Source organism: Castor canadensis, chromosome 1 (assembly GCF_047511655.1).
Source record: "Castor canadensis chromosome 1, mCasCan1.hap1v2, whole genome shotgun sequence".
Taxonomy (NCBI): domain Eukaryota; kingdom Metazoa; phylum Chordata; class Mammalia; order Rodentia; family Castoridae; genus Castor; species Castor canadensis.
In genome coordinates, this window is record NC_133386.1 from 207393341 (window position 1) to 207407066 (window position 13726).

The following is a 13726-nucleotide window of genomic DNA, read 5'->3' on the forward strand; positions in this document are numbered from 1 at the left end:
CCCCAGAGCATCTCATTTTACCGCCGGGAAACTGAGACCCGCCAGGAAGGGAAGCAGAAAGCCGGGCAGGAGGGTGGGTCACCACGGCAGGCCAGGCCAGGGAGCCTCCACAGCAAGGGAGGAAGCCGCAAACCATGACCTCATCCCCCAGGCCTCCGGCCGGCCGCAGCTCACGGGTCCTGACCGCAGGCTTTGCAGGACAATTCTCTGGCTTGCTGACTGCCGGGAGATGCGGGGTGGGGGCTTGGACCATGTTTTTCCGAGCTGTACTCTTTGTGTGGGACTTGAAAACAAGCTGTGATGTGGGGGCCAGAAACCAGCCCTTCACCTGGGCCAGGATCTCCTGCTGCCTCGGGGCGGGGGGGCTCGGCCAGCAGCAGGCCTAGGAGCAATACAGAGCCCCTCAAACTGGGTGCACAGGCACACATGTATGTGCACACAGCAGACACACGGGTACACTGCACGCACACACGTGTGCCACAGACACAGCTTGCTCTGAATCTAGGAGCCAGGTAGGGCTGTTCTCCTGGGGCTTGGGGGGGGGGGGAGTGCCACAAACAAGCCTAAAATGTGCCTGTTCAAAGTCCCCCCGGACCCTGGCCTGGCCAGGGTGAGATTCCTCCTAGACCGGCTTTGCAGGCCCACCGAATATCCCTGGCTCAGCGGAATGCTTAATCCCTCAGAGGCCAGGGCTTCCTTGGCCCTGGCTGAGATAACAGCTTTCTGGCACCATAAAAGCCAGGCGCGGCAGCCGGAGGACTGTGCTGGGCTCCGGAACGCAGCCTCGCGTGACTTTTTCCACATTCGCACAGCGTGCTCCCAGAATCCCTTGCACAGCCGCTTGCCCTGGGCCCCCGTGGGGCTCCCTGCGCTGTGGTTTGGGCTTCCAAGCTCAGCAGGCTGGGCCAGGTCCAGAGGCTGCCAAAATGCACGTGGCAGGAGCGCCACCTGGTGTCCTTGCTGCCTGGCTGGGCCGTCCTGTCCATCAGGCTTAGGGCTGTAAAACTTTGCTTCTTTCACCCACGCCAGGAGCTTCAGGGTCCCTACCCATCTGCATCCTCCTACACGTACACTCAGCCCCTCTGTGGGAAGCCTTCACTGTCCAGCAGATGTCCCCTTAGGGCCCCACACTTCTCCCTTCCCATCCGCTCATCTAGGCTGGGCCCATGGCTGCCTTTCCTCCTGTCCTCCACACCCTCTGTGGCAGTGATTCTGGAGTAAGCAACTAAATTCAGACAGCTCAAACCCATGCAGCCTCTCCATGGCCAGCAAGTGGTGACATAGCTCAGAACAGAGCAAGTGGGAAGGTCAAGTCCAAGACTGACTCTCATCCCTTCCATTTTAAGGTGGGGAAACCGGGGCCCAGGACCACATGGCACTTTGGGGTATTCCTTTGGGGCAGCTCTGGAAACTGGGCTTGAAGGAGGACGTCTAACCCCAGAAGCACCATGATGGGCCAGTGGGCAAGCACAGCTGTGGGGCCTGCTCGGAGGGAGTGTGGGGTGGCGTAGGGAGATGTGAGTTCTCCCACAGAGCTCCTTCACCCCCCAGACCACCAAGAAAAGGGCAGAAGTGCTGGGAGGGAGGGAGTGCCCAACCCGGCCGTGTAGGATGTCACAGAAGCAGCCTTATACAAGAGCTTACACAACGCCAAGGCAGTAGGAGCAAGTGAGTGAGATGGAAGCTGGCAAGGACAGGAATTGGGGGTGGTGGGGAGGGCACATGAATATGGAACACTTTAAGGACCATCACAGAGAAACTGTGGGTACTGGGAACTTCTGGAACGCTCAGATTTTAGTTTTAGAAGCTCTTTTTCCAGCTGTTGGCAAGGAGTAGCTGGGGTTGCTGTCCATATGGGGGTGGAAAAAAGCCACTTCTGGGATGGGAGCACAGGGCGAAGAGGGCTCTGATTGGGACAGGGGAGCTGTCCCACCAGCATGTGCCTTGGCCAGGGAGAGAGGTGTGGTCATCACCAGTCCCTGCCCACCCCAACCTACACTTCCAGGCTGTGGGAATTGTATGCACAGTTCCCAGAGCAGCCATCAGGTGGAGTGCCACCCCCAGAGATGCCAGGAGCAGGTGGGGGCAGAGGTGACCAGGAGAGGGCGCAAGTGGCATGAAGCCACTTATGGTTGAACACATGAGGGACACACAGGCACAGTCACACGTGAGCACATGCAGACACACATGAAAACAGTCCCTAACACATCCTCACTCAGCTGCACACACACAGGTACAGAATACAACGTGCATGCACACACACGCACACATCCCCCACATCACACGTTCACGCTAGGACACACACACACAGTTAATACACAGCTGTATACGTACACATTCTTGCATTTGCATACACACGTGCACGCATGTACACATACCCATGCATAGAAGCACACATGCATGGTTACACACACACACTTGGAGAGCTGCCCAAGGGAATGTCTGGTCAGCTTGGCCCTCACAACTTGGGAACCATCAAGGACAAGTCCTGAGGCCAGGGCACACGGAGTCCCCTCTGGTGGGACTCCTGCCCACCACACACAGGCACGATGACCTGCAGCATAGCCAGTGTTCAATGGAGGGCCAGGTCTGTGGTGGTGATGGGAATGACAATCCTGGGTAGGAGCTATGGGGACACTGCAGCACACAGGGGCCCCAGGAGCCCTGATCTTAGCCTGAAGATGGCTCTGTGAGAGGGTGTATAGAATATGAGTGTGAGTCTGGGTAGGGTGGCTCACATCTATAATCCCAGCTACAGGGGAGGTACACATAGGAGGATGGCAGCCCAAGGCCAGCCCCAAGCAAAAGTGAGACCCCATCTGGAAAAAAAGATAAAAGGTTGAGGGAGTGGCTCAAATGGTACCCTGAATTCAAAACCAGTATTGCCATAAAACATCCGAGAGCTTGACCTCACATGAGAAGTCACACACCAGGACCAAGGCTTACTCTGGGCAGCTGAGGCTGGGTGTCCTCCACATGCAGGAGAGATATGAGTTGAAACTCAACTCCATGACCTCACAGTCATGGATCTGGGACTGGAAAACACACGTGCCCGGATGCTGTGTCTGGAGAAGCAGGGGCTGACCCACCCTTGCAGCCTGGCTGACAAAGTCCCGAGCTCCTCAGAGGGAGATCCACTGTGACCAACCCCGAGCTCTTCAGGGGGATCCACTGTGATTGGTACCACAAAGCTCTGTGAAGCCACAGACTATGAAATGTAGACAGCGGAGCTTCTCAAACAGTGAAAGGTAACGACCACTTTGAATAACGCTTATTATCATTGTAAGGCATAACTCTTAATGAGAACGGCTAGCCCCACAAATCAGAAAGCCCTCCTAGAGACAGACACACTGTGGTTTGTACACCATAGACATGTGAGTGTCCCCAACTTAGTTAATTAGGTGCCACCAGGGTGTCCTGAGCCAGGTAAGTTGATCGTAAGGTTGTTGGGGAGAGAAAACCAACAGGAGCTGCTAGGTAACCTGAAGGAGAAGACCCCACATAGGTGCAAACCCATCATAACTGGATTTCAACTTGCAGGGACACACCTGTGTGACCCTGGCAGGTGGAATGGAACAGGGCGATCCCAAAGCAGACCTGGTTTACAGTGAAGGTGGCACCTGGAATCAGGCAGGAAGGATGGACTTTGGAATGAGTGGTGCCTGGGGAAAGAACAGAGCGAACCCCCACTGCACCCCACTCACAAGTAGGCTTCCAGGGCCACCGGCAACGTGAATACACACAACTTCCCGCACATGGTGAGAGGATGCCATGGGCCATAGCCAGTCGCCTCTATAACCCTGACAGGACACTTACCTGTGGCTCAAAATCCAGAAGCAATGAAGGAAAGATAAAAGTTGCTGCCTAAAATTAAAACAGGCACACAGCCGGTACCACCTGGGTGACCAGACCTGGTTGAATGGGCCCCTTGGCTGGAAGGCACTACACTGGTATCACACGGGCCTTGTCAGGCCAGCCCTGCAGTGGACACAGATAGCCAATCACAATCCTGCTTCTGTGGACATCTGGAATGTTCCACATCAAGATGAGGAAACTCACAAAAGCGTGGAACAGAAAAATGATGGACTCTGTCCTGCCGGTCCCACTTGCCTGTTTCCATGGCATTCAGGCAGCTCACTGGGGACCTTGGAGACCCCATGTCTCCCAGACAGGGCTGGTGCTTTGCACCCACCTTCCCCTGGCTCACAGACACATCCACTCTGGGTTTTCCACTGGACCTAGGCCCAACAGGGCAAGAGTGGTCTCTTCTTTGTCCTCATGCCTTGGCTAGCAGCGGATGGTGTTGTGTAAGTGACCTCACCCTTAAGGCTGCTGGCTCTGGGCTCTTGACCTCCTTGAAGGGCTTACTCTTAATTGTGGGGGGCTCCTTCCCAAGCCATCTCAGGCTCATAGCTAACCTGGAGAAATGTCCTCCAACACTGTCAGTGTGCAGGGCTCAGACAGGCGCAGAGGCCTGGGGCCAGGGCCTGGTAGGTGGGAATCTGAATCCTCAAAGTGCCTGTCTGAGCTCTGCCCTAGCTTGGGGACCTGGTCCAGGAATGAGATGTCCCAGTCCTCTGGCACAGGAAGGGAGATGCTTGGCTGGATACAGATGCAGGCCTAGGCAGACCCCGCTCCCAGCTGGTCCTACCAAGGTGGTCCCACTAGACAGGAACCTGACTGATGGAGAAGACCATCTGTGATTGGGGTGAGGGATAGGGCTGAGATATCCACAGGGTCCAGAAACCAGAAATAACACAAGCAAGAGTCACCCAGCCCCCCGGAGCACAGCCCTACCCACCTGACCCAAGCACCCTCCTGTCCTCCCCTCCTGGCCCAGTTCACGAGCCCCACCTCACAGAAGGCCCCCCAGACAAGTAGCTCCAGGCCCCTCTCACTCCTTGGCCTCCCACCTATCACACGCACAGCCCAACTGACCTGGCAGGTGTGGAAGCAGGGGTGAGCCCTGGTATCACGGAAGGTGGAAGCCACCATGCAGGTAGGAGGCCGGGGATGGCTGCTCCACCCCAGGGAACTCATGACCTGACCCCCATCCCCAGCAGCTGTGACATCAGGCTATCCAGGCACCTACGTACCATCCAGAAGAGGGTCCCCGTAGCCAAGGCTGCATACTGCTCGATGGTGGACAGGACACTGAAGATGAGACACACCAGCACGATGAGGAAGCTGCAAGACAGGGTGGCGAGGCAGTCAGCATCCCATCACTGCCACCCAGGCCCCACCAGGGATGTCCCCAACCAAGTCTCCCAGGGGTAAGATCTTCAAGTGCTGCCCAGCCCAGTTCTCTCCAGCTGAATGATACATGAAACAGGAAGCCATCCAGCCGTCACAAGGACTAGGCCCTGGTCAATACCCAGAATGGATGGACTTCAAAACACAATACCGAGTGGCTAGTCCCCAAAGGCTAGCTGTCATGCAATTAGGTCCTGAACCAGCCCACCCACAGTAACAGGACACAGAGTAGTGGTCACTGAGGACACAGAAGATGCAGAGTCTCCTTAGCAAGGCCAAACATTCCAGATTCAGATGGCTACCTTGGGACACCCTAAGGACCACCAGGGGAGCTTTCTGTCAGTGAACCTTGGTATACAGACTACCCCCACCACCACCCCAAAGAAAGCAGGGCAGGGCACCGCAGCAACAGTGCGAAGCAGCCTCCCAGCTGGTAACACCAAGGCTGAGCCCTCAGAGATCATCAGAGAACCAGGCCTGCCTGTCGGCACACAGCATATAGTCTGCTGCCTGCTCTGATTCCACAGGCACCATAAAGATAAGGAGCCTCTGCCTCCTGGGCCCTCCAGGGCCCTGGTTCCCAGCCTGCCAGCTCAGCATCGCTGGGTGTCACCAGGCTAAGATGGCTCACAGCTCTGCTCCTGCCTGGGGTCAGGGCAGCCAATGGGAAGACAGTCCTGGGGGCTTCAGAGACTCCACACACTCCCGCAGCCATTTCTCAGGTCAGGACAGTGAGGACGGTGTCCCATGGCTCTGAGGGCCCAGAAGATACAGATAGAGAAGCCATGTGCACAGAGCTCAGGACCACTGCACAGACCCTCTGGCCAGCACCTGCGACTCCAGACCCCCTCCCCTCCAGGAGCCCAGTGTCCTCAGCACAGCTCTGTGTGCTTGCTCCACAGCAACCAGAATGCCCAGCACCATGGGCCAGTGTGATACCACGGTGACCCCAGCTCCCTTGGTACTCTTTGCCTATCTTCAGGGTAACTTGCTGACTTGCTCAGGGCCTTTGCATGGGTCCCTGCCCTGCTTGGAAGCCATGCCTCTGGCTCCTGCCAAGGTGGCTCTATCTGACATGCTGAGGGGCCACTCCAGCATCTGACTCTGTCCTCCACATCACCACAGTCATACCCTAAACACTCAAGTGTCACTGCTAGGACTTGGTGCCTGCTGTCCAGCACCCAGAGAGCAAGTGACTAGGACAGACCATTTTTTTTATTTTCCGCTTGAATTCAGGACCTCGTGCTTGCTACGTGGATGCTTACCACCTAAGCCACTCCACCAGCAGGTGCCTAGGACGGGGCCTGGTACACAGCAGGAGCTCAGCACCCCCCACCCCCTCATACGCATCTCCATGTAATCCAGGCACCAAGCTCCTGCCTCCATCCCTCCATTCCAATGGCAGCCACCTTGCCTCTTGGTGGGTGACATCCCAGCTTGGCACATAGGATCAAAGCCAGTGACTTTACCATGAGGCCTCAGATGAGCCCTGAAGTGCTCAGTGTCAACTGTGAAGATGTGACAAAACTTCTGCTACCCACAAGCCCTTGAGGTCCAAGTAGCATCTTCTGCACTGACAAGCACCTCCAGGGCACTGTGTAGCCAGGACTACTCACTGTCGGTCCAGGTCAGTGCTCCACACAGTAACACGAGCCCACAAGAGCCAGACAGGACATGGCACCACCATGTCACAATCAAAACCATCTCGGGGTCCCAGGGTCCTGAGGTCACATGGAGGTTGAACAAGGAGGTGACAGGGATAGGGCTCATTATGGCCTTTTAATTCTTTTACTGTTGGGGTGACAATCTAGCCGCCACTACTCTGTTGGGAGGTCTGGGCTCTGGAAGGGAAAGCAGTGATGGTGGCTCACTGGGACACTGCATGCAGGAAATGTACAAATGGGCTGCAAACAGGAAGTGGCTGGATTCACGCAGGACTCTCGGCTGCTGGAAGCCTCCAGGAAGGTCAAGGGAACTCAGATAGGCAGGGGTTGCTGAGGCTTCTCTGACAGCCTTGTAGAGGCGGTCAACGCAGGCCCAAATGTGAGATGCCCACCGCTGGCAGGAAGCAGGTAGGCAGGGAAAGCCACCATGCAGAGACAGTGTCTATGAAGACTAGGGCTCCAGTCAAGACCGGGAAGCCAGCAAGGACTGGGGCTATGCCCAAAGGTGCCTGGTCCTGGTCCATGGGGCCAGCTAAAGAACCTTGAGGCCAGGGGCTGCGCTGGCAATCTATTATCACTGTGCCAGCTGCTTTTTAGTCTTGCCAAATTCTCAACGCTAAACAGTCTCCAAATATTTGAATACATTGTGCGGGCTTGAGAAGGAATTAAACAACACAGTTTATTTTGTTATCTACTGCAGATAAAGTGAGCTTTATCTTATTTGCCACATTATCTGTTCCTGCCCTGGGCAGAGCTGGGAACCTCAGAGCAACTGAGCCAGGGTCCTGCCCTTGGGGAGTTTGAGACTCAGCAGCACAGGAGCACTCCTGCCTCTGCAGGGCCCAGCTCTGTGTCTTGCTGCGCCAAGGTCAAGCAATCATGGGATGTCCTCCATCCCCTTGGGAGCTAGGAAACTGAGGCCCAGAGAAAGGAAGGAAGTGCCCCATGCTCTGGATGGGGAGCAGGAGGCAAGGCAGGTTGGGAGAGAGAAGACGCCTGCTCTATAAGAGGTCACTGTGTCCCTGAATGCCACCAGCCCAGTTCCTAGGAGGGTGTACCAAAAGGGGTGGGGAGCAGGTGGCTCCCTGACGACAATAGCCTTCTTGTTCCCCTCTCAGTGGATCGACCTCAGCAGCTGTGACCGCAGCGCCAGCCCTGAGGACGTCCAGCATGTTATCGGACATCATTTCACTATCTCCGCAGCCAGGTGCCCTAGGAACACGGAAGAAAGCAGGCATCAGGCCAGGGCTGCGGTCCAGGCCTCAGCAGGAGGCACTCAGGCAAAGGAGTGGCTCCAGGGACCACAGACAGGCTGGGTCTAAAGCAAGTCAGGGGGCTGCCACTTGAAAACCGTCCTCTTTGCACAGGCTGGGCCCTAGCTTGGCACCTGTAAGAGGGCTGAGCCAACCCAGGTGAGCTGCCTGTTGAATCCAGCAAGCCAGGTCTCAGCTGGGAGAGGCAGGGCTAGGCCTAGATCCCCAGGGTTGACAGTGTGGCAACACTGTCCCCACCTGTGGCATCCCAGCACCGTCAAAGAGTGTGGGAAGGAGGCACGTGCTTCCCATCAGAGACCATGTGGACTTCCAGGAGCTGCTTAGGGCCCAGCTCAAGAAGCCAGGTCACTGAAGCAGCAGGACCCAAACAGCACTGGGAGGGACACTTCAGAGGATGTTAGAGTCACCTTGTTTGTCTGCATATCAAAATGACTTGAAGTCTCTAAAAGTTTTATTGATCCAGAAAAACTAGTGTGCACAGGTGGACACTGTGCTCATTGGGGTCAGCCTGGCACAGAAGGGCAGATCCTATATGAGCCACTCGTGGGACCCCCCCACACCTGTGCCCCAGTAGTCAGATCCACAGGGACAGAGCGTAAACGGGGGAGCAAGGGGCTGGGAGGGAGATGGGGAGTTGGTGTTCAATGGGACAGAGCTTCATTGTGGGCAGATGACGAAGTTCTGGAGGTGGACAGTGGCGATGGCTGTGCAGCACCGTGAAGGTGCTTGATACCTGAGCTGGGCACTTAAAATGGCAAAGGGCAAAGGTGGGGAATTTTATCCCATGTGTGTTTTGCCATAACTGAAAGAATATATTTTAACATTGTGCACTCAAGTATGAAAATGGAAAAATGACACCTGTTGAAACTGTTCCAGGAATGGGGGCAGAGGGGACAAAGGAGAATGATGGAAGGGTGAATTCAGCTAGGATATATTGGAAGAAGTTTTGTAACTGCCACAATGAATCCCAGTACAATAATAATATGATAATAAAAAAGTAAAAAAACAAGAAAAACCCCCAAATTATCTCCCATTCATGTCTAAATTGCTGTGAAAATTACTATTTCATTATGGGGTCATTGCTTCTTTGTTTTCCCCTAAGTTTGTAATATAGTTCATTTTCTTTATTAAAACAATCATGAAATTAAGCCCAGTTACAAAAATAAGTAAAGATTATATTTTAAAAAGAAAATGACACTCACAGTGAAATCTGGATGGTTCAAAAGGTTTACCCTGGGCTGTCACAGAAGCCACCATTTTCAAAGGCCCCTGCTGGGACCGTCCTTGCCAGGTGATGGACAGACAATGGGCTTGTTAAGCTGAACAGGGCCTCTAATACTTACATCTGACAGATTAAGTATCAATGTTTACACCCCAAGTCACATCTAGAGGCTTTTAAATTTTTTCTAGCAAAAGTCACTCTGGAAGATTCTGCAACACCCATAACAAATGCTGCCCTGGTGGTGTCGGCGGAGGGGGGTGCGGTCCTGCTCACTGCCCACCACACCAGGTGCCAGGCTCCAGGGTTAGTGGACTTCCAGAGGGACAGTGGCCTCAGGGCCGGTCAGGCGTCCCCTAGGAGGGAATTGACACATCAAAAAAATCAAGGAGCTATATGTCAGTACCATGGCCCAAGTGGGGGCTGGGGGTCACTAAGCCTCCTCCCCTTCTCCCCTCCACCTGCCCATCCTGGCCTTGCTCTAGGTGGAGCCTGGACCAGAAGGGACACACCTCAGTGCATGCAGACAGCCTAAGACATACCAGGAACTGGGCACAGGTTTCCCTTGTCCAAGGTGTCACCTCATCTCACAGTTGAGTCACAGTCATTCCCATCCCAGGCCACCCATTCATCCTCAGAAGTCCTTGGATTGGGGACCACAAGGTGCAGCCAGTCACAGGGACACCAAGGCTCTACCACAGAGTGGGACATGCCCAGGACCATGTGGACAGTGAGCCCAGGCCAGCTTCTGGGCAGTATCATGTAGCCTCAAGTTCCAGACTGGGGCTGTATCACCCTTCTGCCCACGTGATCCCAAGGATGCAAGCCGGCCTCTGGGAGCCACCACCTGGCCAGTGATGGCAAGGTGAGTGTTCTCATGAACTATCTCTGAAGATTGGTAAACCTTAAATTAGCGATCTTATGGAACCCATAAGATGCCAGTTTTACAACATAGTTCAGAACATACCCAGTCTCCTTGTCATCTTCTCATCTCATGACCCTTGAGTAAGCCTATGAAAACCCCTTTAAAATTAAGGTCACATCCACACACATTGGGGTGAGTTGGGAATGTGCCTCTGAGGCCAACATTTGGCTCCAATCACACTGAGCAAGAAGAAACAAGGGATAACGAATGGGGACACAGGCAAACCTGGGCTGCCCACCTGCAGGGGTAGCTAGCACACCTGTCGGGCTCACACACAGGCACAGCTGTGCCCTGGCCCCAGAAGCCAATGCTTCTCACTACATGACCACAACAGCCACCCCCAACCTTGAGGCCATCTCGTTGATACTCACACTGCCCAGCCACCCATGAGATCCTAGCGCCCAGCTGTGCAGTCTTCAGGCCTCAGCCCTTCCCTGGAAGGGCCCCCAGCCTGTCTCACAGATGGGCCTCCAGGGACTGGGGTTCAGCTGGCCCCTCTTCCCTGTGCCCACACTGACTCCAAACTCTACTGGGGGCTGTCTGGCAACTGTACCGAGCCTCATTTTGTTAAAAGGTCCTGTAGGGCACTTGATCCGTGGCCGCCAGAAAAGCACAGTAGATACCTGGCCTGGCAGGGCTGTGAGGTTCCTGCTGCCATTGTCTAGGGGATCCCCTAAGTGTGCAGAGACCATAAACACAGAAACAAAGGCTCCAGAGCCTCTTGCCAAGGAGCCATTAGGAAATTAAAACACTGGGAGGTGGTTAAAACCCATACCCCATAGCAAGACAAAAATCCCTGCCTCCTGGGCCTTCAGCTGACACTTTTCCCTAAAGGGGTATGGCCTGGAAACCTGGAAGAAATAGGACTCCCCCCATCCCCCCACACACTTGGCTCAGAGGGGCTCCATAGCCACTGTGCCCATGGAAGGCCATGGGGTTACACCTCAGTGCAATCAACCACCTCACCCCCTCCCCCTCAGGCAGCCTAAGCTATCCTGGAAAAACAAACCCTACCAGGCCCTACCAAGTTCAAGACCCCTCCACATGAGGGCTGAAATCAAAACTCTCTTTCCTGAGCAGTCCCATCCTGCTCCCATCACTTTACTAGCCACTGGGCAACTGCTGTCCCTACTAACCCGAGACCCCCGAGGCAGGGACCTGTCAGCCAGCATCCCTTCAGAAAGCCTAGCACCAGGCCCAGTACACAACATGTGTGGAGAGTTTGCTGATTGATCAACTAACTGTTAAAGTGGACCCTCAATGAGCCAAAATCTCAGGCCTCCTCCTCCATGCAAGCCACCCAGGTGGAGGGGACTTTTGCCTCCATTCCTTCCTCCTCCAGTCCTGCCCCTCCTCCAAAGCTCAGGCAAGGCCCTCTGTGACCTGTGAACTGGACCAGGGCAGAATGAAGGGCTGAGTCCACCCCCACAACCCCCAGGCAGCAAGCCATCTTCACAGTCACCAGGTATACATACAAAGCCTGCTGGGGTGGCTTCCTAGCTGGCAGGTGTGAGTGAGGACAGCTGCACAGTGAGCAGCTGGGTTGGGCATGGGCTCCAAGGACTGAGGTCCAGTCACAAAGCCAGCCTCCTCCATGGAGGAGCAGCATCTCGATGGCAGCCCAGGATATGGGTCCCAAGATGGTGGTGGTGACCACACAAAGTCTGGCTATCCATGGTATGTGTCTTTGTCCCTCTCAGAGGCTGAGCAAGGGCTGTACCTGCTTCATTCTGTCTAGAGACAAGTAAGGCTGGGAGAGGTGAAGTGTCCCCTACAGTCCACTGGGCAGAGCCCACAGCTGAGACATAATGGCTCTTCAGCCACCCTCTGCTGGGACCTGACCACAAGTCAGTACAGACAGAAACATCAGGTTTCCATCTTAGAGAGATGACAGGATAGGGGTCAGTGTCACCTTTTGGCACTGGGCATATATTTCCTTCCAATAGCTTTGCAAGGTGAGCCTGCTTAGCTGAGCACAGAGAGGCTCTGGCCACTCCCAGGCCATGCAGTGGGTGAGGTGGTGCCACTACCAGGGCCAGTCCCCCAAGCAGGGGTCCCACCTGGCTGACCTCATGTCTTGCCCAACACCCAGTGTCCTCAACTTCCTTCAGCAGTCACAAGTGCCATGCCCATCTGGGGGATGTCTTGGTCCCTTTTTCTAGGGCAGTCTGGGGACAGCAAAGGCCCTCCTTGGTAGAAGTCTTAACTCATGATCCAGACTGTCATTTCAAACCTCAGGACACTAGAAGGACAGGTTTTGTGGGGACTCTTGTGGAATAAGAAGGTTCTCAGGTATCCCAGTAGCAAGGCAGAGGTGGTGGGGGATGAGAGGCTAGGAGTGGTCAGACTGCCCTCCCTTCCCACACAGAAGAGCACAGAGTGGAGTGGCTTGCCTCTGGGCCAGACTGGAAGTCACTGAGGCTTGGCAGGGCCTGGGGCCTCTTTCACAGCTACTCAGCTAAGCAGAGCTGTGTCACAATAAAACTTTATTGACAAAAACAGGTGACGGGCCACAGTGTGGCTCAGAGTGACTGAACCATCAGGCCCAGGCCCAGGCCCTGCCTCTCTGAACTCAGAATCCTGAATTCTGCTCAACTCCCAGGGAGCCCAGCTAGGAGGCAGCAGAATGTTCTGGCCCCTGAAGCCAGAGCTGTCACTGTAGGCCAGCTAGAATGCTCAGGGGGAGGACAGAAGGTGGTCAGGCACTGGCAGCCTACAAGCTCTGGGCTCTTGTCCCAGGCAAGTCCCAGAAGGACAGGGGCAGTGGGGGGAGGGCCCTGTTTTTCAGGCTGTCGGCCACACCAAGCCCAGCTCCCTGCAGGCTCCATGATAAAATGCCTCAGAGGGTATATTTAGAAGGTGCTGAGGGAACAAGCTGAAGTGACCACAGGGACATGGACCTTATCCATTGTCCTCCAGGATGGGGAAGGGTCCAGTGCCCCTTGGGTGGGGAGACACACCTGTACACATGCTCCCCACAAAACAGGTGGCTCATGTCTTAAGGGGGATGCCTCCTTCTGGGGTGGCCCTTGCACCAGCAGGCCTTGCCTGTCTCAGGTCTAACTGAGGAAATAGGGGGCACTGACCAGGAATAAGGAATAAGGGTAGGTTCGCTGGGCAGGCACTCCTGGGAGCTGCCTGGAAGGCTTGTGTCCTTGGGGCTCAGCCATACTTTTAAAGTCTCTCCTCAGCTCTAGCTCAGGTTGTCTTTGCTGAAGTTGGGCCTTGCTCCAGGGGATCCCTGCACACTCAGCTACAGAGTGACCTCTGGGCCTCAGTTTTCATACTGGGAAGCAGCAAGGCATCAAGGGTGCCCAACAGCTCCCTGGGTTCCTTAAAGGGAAGCCACAGCAGGACCTTGCTCAGATCAGGCCGCTTTGTCTGTAGTGCT

At 55.1% G+C, this 13726-nt stretch overlaps 1 protein-coding gene across 4 annotated transcripts in view; it reads right to left on the reverse strand.

The window, feature by feature from the left end:
- Positions 1 to 13726, reverse strand: part of Kcnq1 (potassium voltage-gated channel subfamily Q member 1) — a 328142-nt gene that overhangs the window by 272953 nt on the left and 41463 nt on the right. For all 4 annotated transcript variants that reach the window (XM_074051015.1, XM_074051017.1, XM_020168788.2 and 1 more), the window contains exon 2: positions 5097 to 5187. In XM_074051015.1, coding sequence (XP_073907116.1) covers positions 5097 to 5187 — 91 coding nt within the window. The remainder of the gene's footprint in view (positions 1 to 5096; positions 5188 to 13726) is intronic.